Source organism: Cylas formicarius, unplaced genomic scaffold, assembly GCF_029955315.1.
Source record: "Cylas formicarius isolate icCylForm1 unplaced genomic scaffold, icCylForm1.1 PGA_scaffold_10__41_contigs__length_53128322, whole genome shotgun sequence".
Classification (NCBI taxonomy): Eukaryota; Metazoa; Arthropoda; class Insecta; order Coleoptera; family Brentidae; genus Cylas; species Cylas formicarius.
The window spans coordinates 40,003,548-40,024,934 of record NW_026844214.1 but is presented as its reverse complement, the minus strand read 5'-3'; the positions used below and the strand labels follow the sequence as shown (position 1 = coordinate 40,024,934).

The 21,387-nt window shown below is 32.8% G+C and overlaps 1 protein-coding gene and 1 long non-coding RNA gene across 2 annotated transcripts in view; one reads left to right on the top strand and one right to left on the bottom strand.

The window, feature by feature from the left end:
• The window catches only part of LOC132698681 (protein C-ets-1), a 185,857-nt gene that overhangs the window by 13,032 nt on the left and 151,438 nt on the right, over positions 1 to 21,387 (top strand). Inside the window, exon 3 of the mRNA XM_060664876.1 lies at positions 10,553 to 10,688. Coding sequence (XP_060520859.1) covers positions 10,553 to 10,688 — 136 coding nt within the window. The remainder of the gene's footprint in view (positions 1 to 10,552; positions 10,689 to 21,387) is intronic.
• LOC132698697 (uncharacterized) lies at positions 3,656 to 4,627 on the bottom strand. Its single transcript, XR_009618403.1, has 3 exons — positions 4,475 to 4,627; positions 4,115 to 4,196; positions 3,656 to 4,056 (listed from the first exon to the last, which is right to left on the bottom strand). It is a non-coding gene; the product is annotated as an uncharacterized LOC132698697 (long non-coding RNA).

Genomic DNA, 21,387 nt, shown 5'->3' with positions numbered 1-21,387 from the left:
GTTCCCGTTATAATACTGGACAATAAATTAGTTTTCAAGTTTCTATGTTTCATTATGTTTGTTATCCATTTTATTGTTTGTACAACCTATGTAGTTGATGCACCATTCAATAAACAGACCTTAAATAAAGTATCAATCCATAGATCATTAAAAAGTACATTCCCTGGTAAGTTAAAAAATGTGGCATTCCGTTTAAAGTAATAAAGTCATAGCCACACATATAATTATATAAAACTCATATAAAATCAGCAATAGTTAGTTTGGATTATTACTCCTTATTTGATGATTTTGAATCTGATAACGTTTGAAAATACCCATTTCAAAATTCGATTAAAAACTATGCAGATAAGCTCTATAAGTGGATCAAGGCGCTGAGTTCAAGCTAACTGCATATCGCAAGTTTTTCACCACCACCGTTTTTATATTTTGGATGCGAGTATAGTATAAGTTCATAATTTTGATTCAGTTTTTCTTCGAACCTTTGCATTTGATGAAAAAGTAAAACAATTGACCTACGCTTTAAAATAGCTTTAAAGGTGTCAATTTTTACCCAGAAATTTTTCGCTTCTAAATGTAAATTTTCGGTTTTGATATTAATTAAAATTTGTTATTAACCACCTTGCACATTTTCTTTGACTTTGACGAATATTGAGGTCGTATAGAAAATGACGCTCTTTATAATTGGTTATTTAATTAAACACTCGTTGTAAGTTATCAATATTGGAGAAACCCAAAAAATTCGTAGGGACAATTTTTGTTGCGTAAATGAAATACAATCCATTTAATAAACTACTTTTAAAACTTTACGAATGAAGAAAATACAAACGAATGACTTTCAATAATTTATTTTCTAACACCTCTAGATGAACGGATCTATTTCCGTGCATTTTTTCATCGCTTCCGAAGGTGCAGAAGTTTCAAAGAGAGGTACACTTTTAGATATCCTTTACAAGAGAAGGTGACATAAAGCCCAAGCGTTTCCGTTTCAAGAAACTGTCGGTATTAGTTTTCCAAAAAGTGACTTCGATGCATTTGAACCATGTGCGTGAGAATATCGCTATCGAACAAATCAAAACTATCGGCCAAGATTGAAGATATCACTTTATCAATTTATATCCTCCTTAAAAAAAGTTTCTCTGTACCATTGTAACGTTTATTTTCCATACGCGTACTATTTATATCACGGCCTTTCGGGCCCGTGTCCATCAAACAAATGTTTACCGCTCTTAATTTCTATCCGAGGCTATTTCTGGAACTTTGAAGTGCTGATATTTGTATTACGGCCCAAGTGCACATTAACAAAGCAAAGATGACTAAAAATTTTACGTATCGTGAACGCGAAAATGTCTCGTTGTGAGTCATACTCGAAAACAATCATTTTAAAGTATTAAATAGAGATTAGTAATATATTTTTTTTATTTATTTATTTACAAACTCAACAACCTAAGAAAGTTTACAATTTAATAATTAATTTCATATTTCAAAGGGTTTCGATTTAAGCTTACTAACTGACGATACATGCTAGGAATACATAATTCTGGGAATTTCGTGTTATATACGCTGGAACATGAATATTAATTCAAATTAATAATTCTGGAGCATTAATCTTATTATTTAACAATTTGTATAAAAAAATTATTGCAGACACATTTCTTCTATTTTGTAGAGAATGGAGATTCCATAATGACGGCCTTTGGTATGTGCATTTGGTCCACACTAGTTTCACCCTAATACAAAAACCTCAGAAACTTATTTTGGACTTCTTCCATGTTGTGCTTATGAGTTCCATAACAAAGACTGCATAAAAGAACAATATTCAAGTATACTTCTGACAAATGATGTGTACCATGTTTTAAGACAGAATGAATTAAATGCTTGCAATTTTTTATGATAAAACCATACACTCTAGATGCTCTACGTATAGATACTAAGTATCAAAAGTTACACCAAGATCCGGCATCTCCACAACTCTAGCCAACACTGTTCCCCCAATTTTATATTCAACTTCTACTTGTTCCTTCTTTCTACTAAAGCTAAGCAAAAAAAATTACCAGTATTAAAATGAAAATTTATTTTCTATAGTCCACTCATATATTCTCTGCAAGGCTTGTTGAAGTTTTAGACAGTCAATGTAATTCTAATTATATCATAAAATTTTAGATGTAAATGTTGTCGAATCATAAACTAAAGCAACCAAATCATTAATAAATAGAAGAAAAAGCAAAGGATGAAGATTGGAATCCTGCGGAACACCTGACGTATAATAATAGTCAGAGCAGTTAACCTCTTATAACAACTGGCTGTGGTCTCATATACAAATACGATTTAAAAAATAACATGACTGCGACCGTCGTGTGTTTTGGGTGATATTAACTAAGATTTAAACGCTTAACGTTTGTGCTTGTAGAGAAAATTTGTAACAATAATGATGGTTTTAAAAAATATCAAATGATTCGTAACAACTAAATTATGAATTAACAAACAATACACCTAGCCCCGTGGTTTACATTTTGTTTAACAATAAAAAATGCAAGTATTGACCCAAATAGTAAATATTCTAAAATCTCTTAAATCCTTATTTGGTTGTTGACTTGTATAAGTAGGTTGTACGTACAACTACCGTTTATCATGGGAAAGTAGTGTTCGCAAGAAATCATACATTTCATCGCAATTTTCTGAAATGTCTGATTTATATAATATTGGCTCGTTTTCAGACCCGATTTCTCGATATTATAAGCTCGTGTTAAGTGTTCTTGTAGAGGTTTTTTGATTGCCTATTTTTTAATAAATCGGCTAGTAAACTATTGATTTCTTTTCTGGTTATAATTTCAACCGGAAGATGTTTTCATTCATTCATCTCATTCATTCAAATTACCAAGTCCAAATATACTTACAGTAGGAAACGAAAAAATGTTAAAACTTAAAATTACCACTATCATTTAATTTCAAAATCAATTGATAAGGAATAATTAACTAATCTTTTTCCTAACGCTTTTTTCAATATTAATCGTAAAAAGAGTTTTAATTATGATTTGGTTTAATTAGTTCGCAGAAGAAGTTCCACAAATTTAACAAACTACGATGAAAACAACAACAACAAAATTATTATGAAAGAATTTAATTTCTTTTTTACATATTTTGGAATAGAAACTGATTTCTTAAGGGCATTTAACGGCACCTGCACAACGAAAACTAAAATTAGAGTACTTAGTATTCACTTTTATATTTCACATTTCTAAAATTATCACAAAAAATCATTATGTCGCACATCCCAAAGAAAACTGTACTAAGTGCCTAATTAACAATTTTATAGGAGGAGCATCTAAAGAATTGATGTAATACATTTTGTTCTCAGAGTTTATTATACTTATCATATTTGTTATATTGCTTTATTTTTGTTATCTATAAAAAGTATCAAAAACCCCAAAAAAACTTTGATTTTGTTGTTGAAAGGTGAATTAAAACGAACAAATGACTCAAAAAGGCATTTATTTCTAAGCATTATTAACATTTAGGTTAAAACAATTTTAAAATTTAATTTAAAAGTCATAAAAAACGTTTTCAAAAAACCATTAAAACAGCGGCTCGTAAAAATGGAATTTTAAATCCTTTTTTTTATTCTCATTAATTGGGCGTTTTGAATTATACGCTTTTTTAAGTTTAAGTTCTGCTGGCAAAGAAGATGCCGCAGATCTAGATTTTCTCTTTATTTTTTGTTGTTTAACATTAACACACTTCGATTGGCTATCCGAATATGACTGTTTATAAAAAAACATGAAAGGCTGTTCCTTTTCTACTTTTACAATTTTAATCTGGGATAAGTAAACCTATTCATTTTCAACATTTTTATCGAAATTATTACCAATATCTGTTGTTAATTGTTTGACATCTATAAAGTCTTTGTGTGTTAATTCTTTTCTTTCTTTAAGTTTCGGAAGTTTTCGAGAACAGTTATATAGGAAAAAAAATACCTCTTTTTCAATTGTTGAATATGTGCTGTCTCCTTCATTTTGCGTGTGTCCGGCAATAAGGAATTTATGAGAAATGCTTTTCTATCTTGAGTAAAATAAACACCGTTTAATGTTTATTTGTTCACAAAATTAAAAGTACTTACTTGTTTTTATTCTGAGCTCCGCAGTTATCACTATAAAAAGTAATTTCCAAGTCTTCGTTATTGACGGTATTTGTCTTCTGTTCTAAGTATTTAAAAATGCAAGACGTTACTTCAGTAACACCAGGAGCAAAGGAGGAACCTTTCTCTTTTAAGTTAAAAAAAAATTAACTTTTTTACTGTAAAAATGTATTAAGAACTTATACCACCTTTTTCAAATTTAGAATTTCATATTATAAAAAAATTATTTGATAAAAAAAGGTATCAATCTAGAATAATACTACCCACACGCGAACATAGTTGAAGAATAACGCATTATCCTCATATAATACACCTATCCATAAAAAAAAAGAATTTTCTTACCTTGACAATTGAAGGAAAAGCGTATCAAAGACAAATAATACGCTTTTCTTCGAAAAATTATAAGAAATTTATATCGCACAGTACACAAGTTTAATACTTAATACACTTTTCTTCGGAAAATCAGAAAATCCGGCGTAGTATGCCGAAATAATACTGTTTTCAACGGGCGACCAACATAATTTTGACAATATGACGTTTTACCTAGCGCCATCTAGTGCATAAAACATAAAATGAGAGCTTTGTTGGCTTGTTAGGGTAAAGTAGAACCCTAAAAATAGTTGTTTTTGACAAAACATGAAAAATTGTAATTTTACTACTTAATACGGTTTTCTTCGGGATGTGCGATATTGCAAGTATAAAAAATAAATTGTCTCAAATTTTAAGCACCTCACTATAGATTATGAATTTATTATGTATATCTTCTACCAAATTTGAAAAAGTTACTTTTTTCGGTTTTTCAGAACTTTTAACACTTAACTAAAATCACTCACATCTAGAGAACATTTAGGCTTAGCTGGTAAGGGTTTGAGAATTACGTACTTTCGTTGAGTTAATAATTTTCCTCGAATGTGGATTAACATTGTGATTTACATTGATCGCACTCTCGGTGTACAAAAAGTGTGACACAAACGTTCTTATCTGAGACCCGATTAGATGCACAGCTGCCTATCCCTGAACTTCTCGTTGTTTCATATACAGATACGGCAGATACGCCTCTGCGTTTGATTCTGTGACTTTGTTGGCAGACAAAGAAGGAATAGGTATCAGTTTACCCGACCCGACTACACTTAATGTTAAATATTCCATTTCATTAAAAGGTTATTAAAACATGTCTGGGGAATGGCACTCAGCCAAAGAGATTACCGAGAATTTTAGTATACACGCTTTGTTGATTAGAGAGACTTATTAGCGGTACGATTAAGAGTTGAATATTTTCACGAGCATTTTTCAACAATTTTTAAAAATAATTCTAGTAATTTTGCACTATTTTGTTTTTATTATGTATACGCGACGAAGATCGCCTAGAAGATCACTTTTTAGTAGATCCTTACGAGAACTTGTCTCTAAAAAAAAGTTCGTTTAACCATTGTAAAAAAATACTTATTTATACGTATACTTGTTTGGCGTGTTCCTAGCAGCATGTCTTCAAATTTTTGCGAATTTAGATTGCGAGCAGATATGACGCAAGTACTCGTGCAGATAAAACATTTCAAGTGGGGTTCTAAAATGTGCCCCCAGTGGCGTGTTGAGTAATAATATCCAATTCCGTAATCTTCAACGTATAGCGTTTGAGGAACCACTTGTACTGTAATTATCAATACAAAAAAAAAAGTAATAAAACTTCGATGAAAGGTTTGTTATTTTAATCTTTACAGTTAAGATGAGAGTTAGACTCAAATTACACATCTATCTTAATAAAAAAGAGTTTTTTTATTAAATTTTGCAGCTAATATGCACTCTAATAGTTAGTTGGAAATTTTGAGTACCTACCTTTGTAGGAAGGCAATCACCAAGTAAATTACATGGAAATGACAAAAAAAAACAAAAAGTTTACTTGGCCAGACTAGAAAATATTTATATCTATAACAATGTACAGGGTTATCTAATCTAAAAATATAACAAAGTATTTTGTCTCATTTCAGCGACATATAATACTTTGTTGAAAATTTTTTTAAAGTTATATGTTTTCTATTGGTTTGGTTATTTACGATTCGTTTGATAGACGTAAATATTATTTAAAATACTCCTCGCAATAGCTTGTCAAAGTCAGTTAACATTTTAAAGTTAAAAATTAAAAAATGAATCATTTGATTTCGACGATTTTCATATACCTTTTGCAAGAATGCTTTAAGCAAAATAGTAACAATTATGGTAGTGTTTTTAGCTGAATAGTGATGCACCAGTTCGATCACTACTGTCTAAAGACATACTTCTAATAGATTAAGTTCAGATTTTACTTTATTTTAATTTTATTGTTTATGTTTATATCAGCTAAAATCATGATTAATCTTGCTAATACTTTTTTTGTTTGTTTGTTTATTTTGAAAAACATTACCATAATTATTCAAAACAGATGTTATGTATGGTTGAAAAGAGAAAAGCACTATGAGTTGCATATATAAAATTACATGTACATATAAATTAAAAACAACGGCGGAAGAATGCACTCAAAAAAGTATCTAAACAATTGTAAACATATTTTTTGTAACTAGTCAGTTCTAGGTTTCACAAATGAGTTCCTATTAAAGAAAGCGATCCAGAATGTACCATTTTTTATACTTCTTATAGGTAAGTCGCCTCCTATAGAAACATCAAGACTTGCCCACCCTGTGCATTACGAACGTTTTTACGATTAAAATTTATAATGTGAGGATTTGATAATATCACACAAAATTTAGTTTGAGTTCAGATTTGAAGCTTTTTGTGGTAAACAAAAAATTATTTTTGGCAAATAAATCCTTAATTTTCTTTTTTAAGACATACTTATAGAAAAAGAAATCTCTCTATTTCATCAATAAGCAATATTTTTGTAGGACATATTAGATTCCAATTTGTTTGTTAAAACGTTGTTCGCGTTTAACATTAACCAGAACTAACCAAAATTGTTTTTGTTCCGCTTTCAGTTAGTAGGCAAGTCCTTAATTCGCGGCCAATAAAAAAAAATTAAACAAGGTGGGTATTTTATTTAATTGTGATAAGATTCGATTTCCTCACGGTGACAGCGTTACTTCACCACTATATAATTTCAGGTATCTAATCTACACATATAACAGCAACTTGGCAATATTTATCATGAAATAGGATGTTGACAAAATTTTCAAATATAATTGCACATCCTTCCTTATCTTTGGTGATTCGGCGACGAGTAATTTTCGTTAACGCTGATACGTTGTAAATTAACCGTACGTAAGCGGTAGGAGGCATTTATTTGTTGTTTTCTGTTGTATTATTAGATTTTGCAAGCATCGACTATGTTATTTATTTTTGTTTCTTTAACCGAAGACGTTTTAAATACTTTCCCGGGATAAACTGAAATGACAGCGTGATAGAAAAGTGAGACAAATTTTACAGGACGGCTAGCAATGGGGTGTTCTCGCTGTTTAATCGCTTTATATATCCATATATATTAACTGAGATCATTTACACATTATTATTTGGTGGTCAAACAATATTTTCTTTAAATATTTGTATTTTTTTTAATTCAACTTCTTAAAAACCCCCAAACCAACCTACAAATTGATATACTAGAAATTCGCGTTACCTTTAAAAAAAACATGTATTAGAAAATTTATTTGTCACAAAATAGCAGCATGTAATATTAAAAAAAAATCTTCAGTGTACATTTTCTTCGAATGAGGATGTTTTTTAATTTAAATCTATAGATAAACAATACCAAAATACCTGTTAATAAAATTTACAAATTTTGTTGTTACATGAAAATATTTTATGTGTAAATGAAGACACTTTTGCCACTTTGAAAAATATTTCTAGTTAACACCAGCACTGTTGGTATTAGTATTGTTTATACACAAGATTGTGCAAAAGATTTACCTCCAAAAAATCCAAACAGGTAGAAAAATGGAGAAATAATATAAACAATCTCTTATAACAATTATGTGCGTGTATGACAAAGAAAATAATCTCTATTACCATTATCTACTACCGAGCAGAATTAAAAAAAAATGTTTTAACCACATCGCGAAAGCTTTTACCAATTTTCAAGAAATTTACTTTTTACGGAGGCTCTTAATTTAACTTGAATTATTTTTAAACCTAAAATTCATCAGCGGTATATGAAAATTATTCAGCCACGCATAGAATTCTCTGATCTGGCTAAGGATTTTTTTGAAGTTCGATACCTTTTCAGTTTTCCGGCAGGGTATGACCCTTTTCCTTGCCTCTATCTATTCAAATCTAGGTGGAGGCACTCTAGGCTTGTAGTCCTGAAAGAGAAAGTCATATTAGAGAAATTTGATGACCCTTTTGAAAATTTAGTGATCCTCTTTCTAGTTGGGGTTATTATAAGTTTTATTTTTATTTAGTCTTAAGCGTAGTATATTCATTGCAAAGATGGAAAATGGGTTAAAATGAATATAAATAATTACAAACATAAGTAATAAATAATTGTTGGTTACCCTAATAAGAATAAGAATAATATTGCATGGATACCATTTGTGTAAACCGAGATATATGATAGATTTTGCCTCAAGCATCGTTTGCTACTATCGCAATTCCATTGTGTTAGTGGTTTAATTTTAAATATTTTTGACCCGGGTTGTATTAAAAATGATAAAATGTATAATGTTATTAATAAAAAATGTTTTTGTGATTCTGTCACATTTTCTACTAACTAATATGCAACCTATGTGTGTTCCAATCCAAAACCGGTCATGAGAATTTTGTGGTAGTTAAAAATACTTGTCCTGTAGAACCCGCGAAAACTGTTAAACAACAGATAATTGATACCCAAAATATCGAATTGTACGGGATCATTTGATATGGTTCAGTTCAGCTTTGGAGAATTTTTTTGCTCTGCATTTATAGCATCTCGATAATTTTTGTTTATTTTCTCCGTCTGGACTTTTACACCCAGTATTTAATCAAATGTTGCTTTTGACGTCTTCAAAAACTTATTAAACTCTTTAATGTCCTTTAAAAATTCTTTTTAATCCTCTTTAATTTTTGATTTCTAGTCAAGGCCGGACCTTTCGATTTTAGGTAGCAAAAAATGATTAGCGGCAATGATATAGGCAAGGCGGTAAGTAAATCTTCTAGAATTTTTATTTTTCTGCAGAAGAAACTGGACCTTAAACATTCCAACACAATAAAGATACAAAGCTACAATAAAACATTCAACGAACAAAGCTAAACAAAACCCCTAAATGCTATGAGTTGATTGAAGTGTTAACATTTTCACACGTTAAATAAATTTAACGAAACTCATTCCCAGTGTGAAGCTAGTATGTCTCGTGAAGAACTAGACGAATTCTTCTTCCAATGCATATCTGCTAATGCATATTTGTATTAACGACTGTCCATCGTGCAGCCCCGTCTTCCTTCCGATCCCCCTCCTGCTTTCGACCTTACTTTGGTTTCTTATGATTTGCCCCAATTATGCTGTTTTTTTCTTCCCAATTAGTTCAAACAGTTCACTTTATTTGTTGACACATTTCTCAATCTGGGTATCCAAGGTATTTTGGGGATTCAAAAGAAGAGAATTTATTAATCGCAATCGCTGTCAATGTTCATGCTTTCATACCGTAGAGAGCATCGACTAAACGTAAGATCTTGCGAATCTTAGTCTTAAATTAAGGTCATAATCAGAGCCGGCAAGTATCGATGTCCAATCTTCGGCAAGCCGGGTGGCCAAGCACTTGCTCTTTCTACGTGCATTGCGTAGAATGTCAAGGGATTTAAGCCAACTGATTTGTTCTGTTTTCATACCTACCTACCTACATATTTCATTAACTTTGACTCCCATTTCCACGTCTTGCAAAGCCTCTTGTAAAATTTGTGGAGACAGCACACATTCCTGTCGCATTCCCTTCTAATCTGTATGGTGTTTCATTGGTTGTATTGGTTTCCATATGGTGTCAGTGTAAAACTATTACGAGATATAATTATAAATAGTATTACGAAGCCAGCATTAAATTACCTTTGCGCTTCGTCTTAATATGAGTAATTTTGCTCATTAATTTTGAAAAAAAAAGTTTTAGCGTTACCCACAGGGAAAACATCAAAGGAAAGGTGATGGTGAACTTTTGGCAAAGTTTCAACAACATAGGCGATAAAAACAAAACGGATTCGACAAAGGCCGCCATTAAATCAATGTCTGCGTCGCCGATCTTATTATTCGCAAAAATATCGAATGTAATGCAGTTGTCAGACCTGTTTCGATTAATTTTATGGTACAAACTGCATCTGATGCATGTCTGATGAGGCCGCCATGACCTACGCAAAGTTTCAGTGCCCAGTTTACAGGGTGGTCAAGGAAATAAAAATGTTCAATGTCTCATAAAAAATTGTCTTGTGGATTTATTCCTAGAGGTTTCAAGACTGAACGATATTAATTTGCAGAACGAAGAAGAATTTTCTTTGGCAACTTTGAAACAAGAAATAGTCGATGATAGCGATGATGATCCGTCGCAGAAAGTACCGTCTATCCAGAAAGTGCCCTCCATCAGCGATCTTTCTGATCCAGAAGCATCTCTGGGTAAGTGTTACGTATTTTTCGTTTTTTTTTTCGATTCGTTTTTTTGTCTGTTTCAAGCACGCAAGAAGATTTTCTAGGTAGGTGAATTTCTGCAAGTTCGGTCATTACTGAGATTATTATATATACTTTGATATTTCTTGAAACGTCCCAATGTAATTATGCAAAAACTCGCAATAGCTTTTTCCGCCTAATTATCGAGTAAGGAAAACTATTAATAAGGACGAGCGGCAAACATTCGTGCTAATGGTGTAGCGGTATAGATGAAAAGTTTTACTTTTTGCGCGTGAGTTTTAGCTCCAACTTCAAAAGCTACTCGCAATTTATTCTTAAATCTTAACTATAATTAATTACATAAAATCAATAGGACGAATTTACTTGAAAGGGCATCGCAAATAATACTGCTTACACCTGTATACGCCTACAGTACCGCACGCCAGTTCAATATTGAAACGCCTTTCTGCAAGTTCAAATCCTCCGATTTAAACGAAGCAAGTTTCACCACCAGTTCCTTTATTTTTTTTTACTGCATTTAAAATACCAATTTATATTTATGTTCCTACTCTACCTATTTATTCTTCATTGAATTTTGTGAGTGGTAAATTGAAATAAGATAAACAATATTAGACGCAAGAGTAAAGCGTGTCCTGGCGCATTCATCATATATTTGAGTACAACCGCATGAATTGCCTAAAATATAGATTTCGCGATTAAACACATCTTAGTTAAAAACTGATTCGTTATCGTGATAGTGAGAAGAAAAAGTTCTACGTAATAAACATTCTATAAATAAAGAATGACAAAATTTATATTGCAAAGCATGGATATTTCCCATTAATGTTTTTCAATTTGAAAGAAAAACTAATTCATGTTCGTACTCATATTTTTAAAACCGGATTTGTATAAAGCTGCCTTAAAAATAAGAAATATGGGTGTATGTATATCAGCGAATTAACATATATATTTCGTCATTAATGAGGATGTAGATAATTTAAATTTTAATGTTGGTTTTATTGTTATTATTATTTATGTCATAGCATATTCGTCTATTATTCGACAATGTTTCCAAAATGTATAAAATATGGTATTTTTTTAGACAACCGCATTGCAATTTATAGGTTTTTATTATTTCTGATCGTATTTACTGGTTTTTTTTTTTGGAATGTCTATTGTTGGAGTGGGCGGAAAATTTTAAAGAAATGTATTACTTACTTTTTCTATTTACAAGTGGGAAAACAAATATTACTTTGATTAAAATTTATAAAATTATTTTTACTATACTATACAAAAACTTGAAAATTCGTTTACTGTGCAAGAGGAATGGGCGAAGGAAAAAACAGCTGTTTTTCCATGTGGTTTAATATCTAAATATCTGTGTAGAATAATTTTCAATCATAATAAAATAATGACCATTTTAGGCGAATGCGCCAGGCAATAAATATTTTGTTGGTTGTGTCCATATAGCCATGGTAAAAATTGATGGGCCTCAAATGGCATTAATATTTTTGTAGAGAAGCTAATGATTCAAACATTTCACCCACTAACCTGCACTTTCCGCCATTTTTTTTCTAAACATCGATTTACACAAATTTAACTCGTTTTACCAGAACATTTAATCCGATCTACGCATATTTTGAGAAAGTACTGTCGTGAAAATGACAAAAACTCATTGACATCAACAGCCATGCTTGTTGTTGAATGCCTTGAGATCATTGGTTAACCACGAGAATTTAAATCTCGCCCATGCGCACGTTAAGCGGACCTTCTTTAAAAATGAATTCATAGTTCCTTTGTATTTTCGGCATGGACAGGATTATTATTATTATTATTATTATTATTATTATTATTATTATTAATATATTATTCCACAATGTCAACACACTTTCAAAATTTATTCACTATTTAGCACTTCTAGCCTGTAGGTGAGGAGGAAATTCTAATTTATCTTTTACTTAGAATGAAAGTTTACGTAAAAATGTATAAACGTAAGTAATAAACTTCAACGTAGTTGTACTTCGTCGATATTTCAAGTATCTTCACCTATGCTGCTATTAATATAAAATAATATTCAAGCGACCATTTAAGAAACTCGTTTTTTCCTTGAACTCGGTCGAGAAGTGCAAGTTGCAAAGGCAGGTGCACTTTCGTTCGAGATTGATTGGGTTATGTAAAGCAATAAACAATGCCGTGCACGTACAATATGTAGGTTATTAACTTTAAGTATCATATAATTGAAAATAATTTGGAATTGGGTATTATTGCTTAAAGCTGTTCGCAGAGCTCAAGACGCGAATTTTATTTTCTTACCGATCTGTATTTAACAACTGCACCTTAAACGTCATGTTTGAAAGCAGCAGGATTTTTATATATAAGTTAATAACTTCAAACGAAATTTTTCTAGTTCTAGTTTTCTGCTTTTTTGAATTTATTGACAGAATTTTACTTTTCATTATATTATTTTTCTTTTTGTTTCGTTTTTTGCTTCTTTTAGGCTGTTATTGTGACGGCTGTTTTGCTAGTATTTTGGAAAATCAAACGAAGTTCTCATTCGTTGGATTATAATTTGCTTATTTCTTTAAATTGGGAAGAACGATAATATTATATACTATATTATTTCAATAAAATTGTTTGGAATCTAAAAACTGCCGTTAAAATCATTCTAGTAGAATATGTAAGTAATAGACTTTTTCTACTCCCGTCTGCAAAATACCTAATTAGACACTGATCTAGCGTGCGGGAAGCGTCACTTTACCACGTCAGTTTCGTTTCCCACGAATCCGAGCCACTTCGGACATTTCCGGGGTTTTTTCTACTCCCGTCTGTAAAATACCTAATTACCCACCGATCTAGCGTGCGGGAAGCGTCACTTTACCACGTCAGTTTCGTTTCGCACGAATCCGAGCCACTTTGGACATTTCCGGGATTTTTTCTACTCCCGTCTGTAAAATACCTAATTACCCACCGATCTAGGGCGCGGGAAGCGTCACATTACCACGTCAGTTTCGTTTCTCACGAATCGGAGCCACTTCGGACATTTCCGGGATTTTTTCTACTCCCGTCTGTAAAATACCTAATTACCCACCGATCTAGGGTGCGGGAAGCGTCACTTTACCACGTCAGTTTCGTTTCCCACGAATCCGAGCCACTTCGGACATTTCCAAGATTTTACCGCACGGATTTGGGAGTAATCAGATGTTTTCGGATATATTTCGCACGCTTTGAATTTTGACGATTGTCAATTCTGACGGTCTTGTCAGTGAATGTATTCGTGTTGTTTTGCGAAAATGTATCCAAAAACTAACGGTCGTAGAAAAAATATAGTATGCAACACGTTCGGTAAACTTTTTAACTCACTCGTTTATTTAAAACTTGCTCTTGTCAAATAAACTCGTGAGTCAAATGCCGTTTACCTCACTTGTTGCATAATATACTATTTTAACATTTGTCAAATTTTGGTGTTATAATAACGTTGTTCTGTCATATTATTTCTCTTAAGAAAAATATTAGTAAAATGGTAGGGTATAAATGATAAATATCTATAGTGAAAAAGTTTTGTAATACGACATCAATATGTAACTGTAAATACAGTGAAAACTGCCATAACCGATTCCTCTAAGTTTGTCAGCTTATTGGAGGTGTCCGCTCATTAGATGTAGGTGAATGAAATTTAATTATTTACAAACTTTAAGATATTAGTCTGACGCATATTTATTGTTTTTTGCTTTAACAAAACGTGACTGAAATTGATCTTCTAAATTTTTAAGGTGTTGAAATGCAATGTCCTTTTTAGCAAAAACTTTTAGATATCATATTCTTGATCGTTGTCTTCTTGCGGTTCAGGTTCTTTCATGTTTTCAATTGCATCTTCAATGTTCAAACTAGTCTCCGCAGTGGCTGTAGTATTGTCGATTCCAACATAGTTTCCAAAAGTTTCTTGCGTTATGTTCATTTCTCTAACACATCGTTCCATTTCAAGAATGTATCCTAGATTGTGAGATATTATCTTCCGGATCTCATTCCGTTGATGTAGAAAAATCATTATTTTTTTGAAATCCAGCTTTGCTGAAACAATTTTGTGTGGTTTCTGACGAAATTTTTTGCCAGGCTGATATAATAAAATAAAGTGCTTCTAAAATATTTACAGACTTTGCTAAATCTGACGCGGACATTACTTGATCCATCCACGATAATAGTTAACATTCTGTATGATACTCTGATCTAGAGGTTGACATACTGACGTCGTATTTGGAGGCAAGATAACTTTTATGTTTTGTAATTTTACCTCACTGGGGTGCGATGCTGCGTTATCCAAGAATAATCAAATTGTAAGAACCATTCATTCATAATGTCTCGCTTCATCCATGCTTTCTTGTTAAATTTCTATATTGCCGACAAATTTTTAATTGCTACATTTTATTTTGTCGTGCCATATTAGCACAAAATAAAATTGTAAGCTTCTCCTTGGAAAGATTTCCACCACTACATTTTTCAAGCAAGTGTTTTGTTAGGTAAGACTCGAAAGAAAAGGCCAGTGTCATTGGCATTGTAAACATCGTGTGGCTGATATCCTAGGAGTAGTGTGGGCAACCTATCTTTAAACTGCTTTATTTATGAAAAAGATAATTAAAAAGGTAATTCCCCTATAGGATTAGGATATTTTACCATTGCGTTGTCCTGTTATTGGAGGTTCGCGTCCGTTTAAGAAAGGTAATTTTTTAAGTCAGGACAGTGTTGTCCTCGTGCGTTTAATGGAATGTCCACTTAAAGGAGTTTGTTTAAAAGGTAGCCAAATATTTCTTTCCAAAAAACATGTCCGTTTAAAGGAGTGTCCGCCTAATAGATGTGTCCGTATGGAGAGGTTTCACTATATTTGTATAATTAAAACATGTAATACTATTAATCGAAATAAGATTTGGTCAATAAATGTGGTGTAACAAATGTTTCAAAGTGTTGCAAATGAAACGAATAAAGAATAAAGTTGTATACAAAAGAGGTGACTAACACGGCACATTTCGTTAAATTTCGCTGCTTCCTGCATTCTTAACATGGAATATTTAAATACGATTTCGCAAACGATATGAGATATCGATTTTGACCAAGAGCTAAGTAGATCGAATGGTTCTTTCCTAGTAGCTAGTAGCGCTACAGAATAAATTATAAAAAAAATCATGAACGAGGAATTAGATCGAAACTAGTACCAAATTGAGATTAGTTACTAGTGCAGTGATTTTGAATTTGATATCGTATTAAAATTATTGTAATTTTCAGAAAATAAAATTTTATTTAACATTAAATTTAGTTTATGGTATCGCCTTTGCTCTGAGACAGATAAGCGGTGGGACATTAATAGATGTACGGAACAGCATTATATTACTAATCCCGTTCAACCTGTACACGTAGATATAAAAGCCAATCCGTGTAGTAGCAAATTGTTAATAGTCGCTCGCATTCTTCTCTCAACTGTAAATCCAATAACAAACTGTTCGCGCTCGTAATTTCTTTTCCCATTTAAACTGTCTGAATGACAGTAACCGATTGAGGCGAATTGAGCTTAATAATTGCATTCCTCGCACTCGCGCGGACGAGGAGACATACACACGTGTGTACCTTCCATGATAATACGTATTCGTGTAATTGGCTCCTCCAGATATAAATATGATTTTATTGGTCTGCGAGTGTAATATTATTTTGATTTACTATTTCGAAGTAGTTAGAATGGAACTTGCGCACCGATTCACTTGCAATCCTTGTAATCACTGACAGCGTATTCAGAATACAAGGGCCGTATCGCAATTAGATACCTACTACGATACCCTACTCACAATTAACAATCTTTTATAGGCAAAGTAATGGCATTATTAGAAAAGAGATTTTTTTCTATAAGTGACCGCAAAGATGCTGCGAAGAATCACAATTAATAGTGCATATAAGGAGTATTTTTTTTCGATGTATAGAACTTTAAATTGCAATAAAACAACGATGGATTATTCGATTGACACGAATTTTATTTATCCAAAAGATAATCTTGTGGCATTACATTTTAAATGATTTCTGGCATATGACCGCCACGGCTGGCGCAGATGTAGTCCAATCTGGACGTCCAATTTTCGATGACTTTTTCCAACATTTGTGGCTGTATATCGGCAATAACACGGCTAATGTTGTTGTCCAAATGGTCAAGCGTTTGTGGCTTATTCATAAAGCCCAATGGCTTTACATAGCCCCACAAAAAGTAGTCTAGCGGCGTTAAATCACAAGATCTTGGAGGCCAATTCACAGGTCCAAAATGTGAAATTAGGCGGTCACCAAACGTGTCTTTCAATAAATCGATTGTGGTACGAGCTGCGTGACATGTTGCGCCGTCTTGTTCAAACCACATCTCCTGGACATCATGGTTATTCAATTCAGGAATGAAAGAGTTAGTAATCATAGCTCTACACCGATCACCATTGACTGTAACGTTCTGGCCCATAAAGCACACCAAACAGTCAGTTTTTCTGGATGTAACGGTGTTTCGACATACACTCGAGGATTAGCTTCGCTCCAAAGGCGGCAGTTTTGTTTGTTGACGTAGCCATTCAACCAGAAGTGCGCTTCATCGCTAAACAAAATTCGCTTATGAAAATCGGGAACAACGGCAATCTCGTTTTAGGCCCATTGGACGAATCTACGCCTTACTTGATGATCGTTTGGCTTCAATTCTTGCACGAGTTGGATTTTGTAAGCACGTAAACGAAGATCCTTCCGCAAAATCTTCTATGAAGTGGATGGACACAGATCCAATTCCTGTGCTCGATGGCGGATTGACTCATTCGGGTCTTCCTCAATGCTACGCTCTACAGCAGCAATAGCTTCTTCTGTACGCACCGTACGGCGTCTCTGGGGATGCGAGTTATCAATAAGAGTAAACGTGGTGCGAAAACGTTCCATGGTTAATCGAATTAACTGCTCTGATGGACGATTTTGTCGACGATAAAATTTACGTAGTGCGCGATACGTTTTCCCCACACAACCATTATTTTCGAAATGAAATTGCACTATTTGCAAGCGTTGTTCATGCGTGAGTCTATTCATGATGAATTGCCAAACCAAACTGAGATTAAATCACTTGACAGCTGTTAAATCGGTCGCCATCTTGAACAGTAATGCCAAGTTAAAGTTTTATACATCGAAAAAAAAAATACCCATTACAAAGTAGCAGTCTACGGCACACTAATTCGGGAAGAATTTGTTCGCGCTCAGTTATTTTAAGGCAGAATTATCATATTTATGGATTTGTTCTTATTATCTTTTAAATAATTGTAGGTACTTTATGCTTAAATAGAAATTAGGCACTAAAAATTAACGGTAGTCGATCCTTCAGAAGATGCGGTTCTATAAAGGGAGCTCTGAAAAATCGTATTTTAAAAACCTAGACCAGAAATGGATTTGATTGGCTATTCTTCTGTAAAACTTATTTTTATTAGGACTTTTTTCATTATTTGCGCGAAAAATCTGGTATACAAAAAATAGTGGTTATGGAGTTATTTGAGATACTCTATTTATTATTTGTTTTAAGTAATTTACATGCGCGAGAATGGAATAATGATTGTTTCAGAATTAATTATAAGATTTTGTCAGCAGTGACTTGATTCGACCCAATCAAAGGTTTTTTTGGGTCCCTTTTACAGAGTCGTGTCTTCCGTTTTTCTCCTAAAAATTAGTGCAATACCCTCGTTCTACAAGCAAATCTTTATTGACATTTTCTTTCAAGTAAATTTAGTAAATGCAGTGTAAATTCTGTCATTCATCCAAAGTTCTCTTGGTTGTACAGTAGCAATAACAACAAGCAACAAATAATCATAAGATAAAGATTCGTTGATTTTGTATTTTGTATCGAAATTCCAAAACCAAGATTTTCTATATTAATACATCAGTTCAAATTATGGTCCTAAGCTGAATGTGTTTATTTTTCTTATCTTCCACTACTTCACTGCCAATAACGATTACATTACAACATTATTTCTATCAAACCTAATACATTTTTAATCTTTATTTTGCACGACATTGAAAATTTAATGCTCCTTTTGCGATTCTATCTGAACTGCTTTACTGCGGTACATTATAAATCGGGTGCTGATTGCTGCTCTATTTCTGAGCATGTTTCCCTGTTCCGTAAAGCTGCTGCAGAATTTCAGAAATTTTCAGATGGTGTTTCTTGATACATTTGTGACATTTGAGGATCAAGAATAAAGAATGCACTCGCCTGGCTTTCTGTCAATCGTAGTCTTCACCTTTCAGGATGAAGTATTACCAAAATTCCTGTTTCTTGTCTTCATCTGACTAATTAACCGAGGAATGTTAATTCTTTTGTTTGGTTCAGCAGGAGAGCATTTTTTCTTACACACTAAATTTCGCGGTACACCAACACAAACGACGAAGTATTTGCACACCGGCAGGCAACAAAATTCCGTTTTTTAAAACTCAGTTTAGAATGAAATACGGACCTTTTATTTGAAAATTAATACGAGCACTGACGTCACCCGCGCTCGTGCCTGGTACGTTTTCTACTCTCGTCAATTTCCTTATTTTTAGTTTGCATTTATTTTTATTAATATTATGTTTAAACCAGCTCTATAGCTTTACTACTGCAACTTCTTTTCCAAGTTTCCCTATCCATCCCTCCGGAGATCTTCGCCGTTTCCTTCTCTATAGCGGTTGCCAATTGAGTTTTTTTTTTCGGTTATGCCCCATTAGTATACGTCATACAATCATTCTTCGTGTTATTTCGTTACTCCACGTCTACTAGGACAGATATTTAGTTTTGCTAAAATTTATTTTTAAAGCAGCGTCACAATATGCTTCCGATATTTTATGCAGCATTTGGTTACCGGCGAACATAAGGATATCCAGAAAACTGCGATCTATATCCAGATCTATACCGGCCGGTCTTTACTATCGCATTGATATAGATCTTAAAAAGTGTTGTTGACAGCCTGCTTAAACCGCTTTGCCCTTCATATATCTGCAAGTCCCTTTTGAAGCCTGCCGTAATAATAAGTCTAAGTTGTACATTTTCCTTTCCTTATTCCTTATTCCACATATTGAAACTGCCCTTTAGTACATTCAAAACTATATCTGGCATGTTCAGCAGTTCCATTATATAATCTGCAAAACAGTGATGTTGGTAAATTCCATTTCCAGTTTGCTCAATGTATAAGGTACTTTTTTGGTTCCCTTTCTATGAAGAATTGGGTCAATATTTCTAAATTTTTTACGTCGAACACGCACAAATTATCAAATGTTTTTCGATTTAGGTATAGACTAACAAGAATTTGAAGAAGGATTCACAAAAACGGTAAGAAAAATATCAAATGCTTGTTATTAATAGCAACTCATCTTCCTTGTAGAAAAATTAAATCAATTGAAAACGGGAAAACATTCTCAAATAAATCGTCCTTTTTTGTTTTTATTTGACACGCACACAGATCCGCTTATTTAGTAAAGCAATTAAAAATTGCTAATTTGTCGCCAAATAGCATTCAATTGAAGTTGCAATCATCTAGCCTTGTATAGCGAACAGTAATCCAATTATTACGGCGATCGCTGGACCGGGGTGACGTTAAAAAACTGCTTATATGCGTTAGAGCGCAGTATAATAAAATGTTTCGAATATTCACATATACGGCTACCATACTTACTCGTTTATTTGAGAAGCAAAAAGAAAAAAAGGCAAATGGAATACCGAAGCAATAGAAACGTGCTGCTACATATATTACAGCGTGCGGAGCTTCAGCAGTTCTGGTTGAAAGAATTTTCATATTAGTTTTAATTGGCGATAAGGTATTTTCTTTATGATTTGGTTTTATTGAACAGCGATTTTAATCTCTCCGCGTTGTGAGACGACGTCTAACTAGACTTATTACATACAGGGCGTTTTCAATCTTCGCCATACCTCGTAACCGATCGGTTTTATAATTGCTCTTGTTATAAATAATTTAAGAGATCTGCAAAAATCGATAAGATTCGTTCGGTAATGTAATCGCATTTGATCTGGTAATTGTAATTTTATTGCGGGTTTTTGGTTTATGGCTGCGGAGTCTCTCGAGTGTTCTCACGGGTTTCCTAGTTGTGCTTTGTAATGATGAGCGTCCTAAAATTATATTGTTTACTGGTCTGGGTCTAATTGGTATCCGTTTTTTTCACCTTTCCAAAAATTCCGTATTTTATTCAAGCTCCAGCTTTTCATACGAAGCGGGAGATATTAAAGTCAGAAATAAATTTAAAAATGTATTTTTATGCCAGTAAAAACAAAACCACAACGAAACGTTTCTTGACACAACATAAGACAAAAAGAATTAAATTTCATCGCATCAGAATTTGAAGACGCTTGAAGCAAAAAGTTTTGAAAATCTTAACGCCAATAAAACAACTCGTACTCCGTATCTAAAGAAAATGATTTAATGAAAATATTGAAACAAACCCTACATAGCATCTTAATCTAAACGTGACTTACTCTCCTTTGTGTTAACAAAACTCCATTATTTTTAGAATGAGTTTGTGTGTTTTGTTTTGACTTCTTTTTTTTTATGCGCAATCTTGTATCGGAAATCTGGAAGTTTGCGGTACATATAAAATATTTATAAAATCTCAATGATATGATGATAAAACTCGCCTTCTCTTCTCGTTATTTAAAAAAAAAGTTTTTTGAGTGAAATCTTCT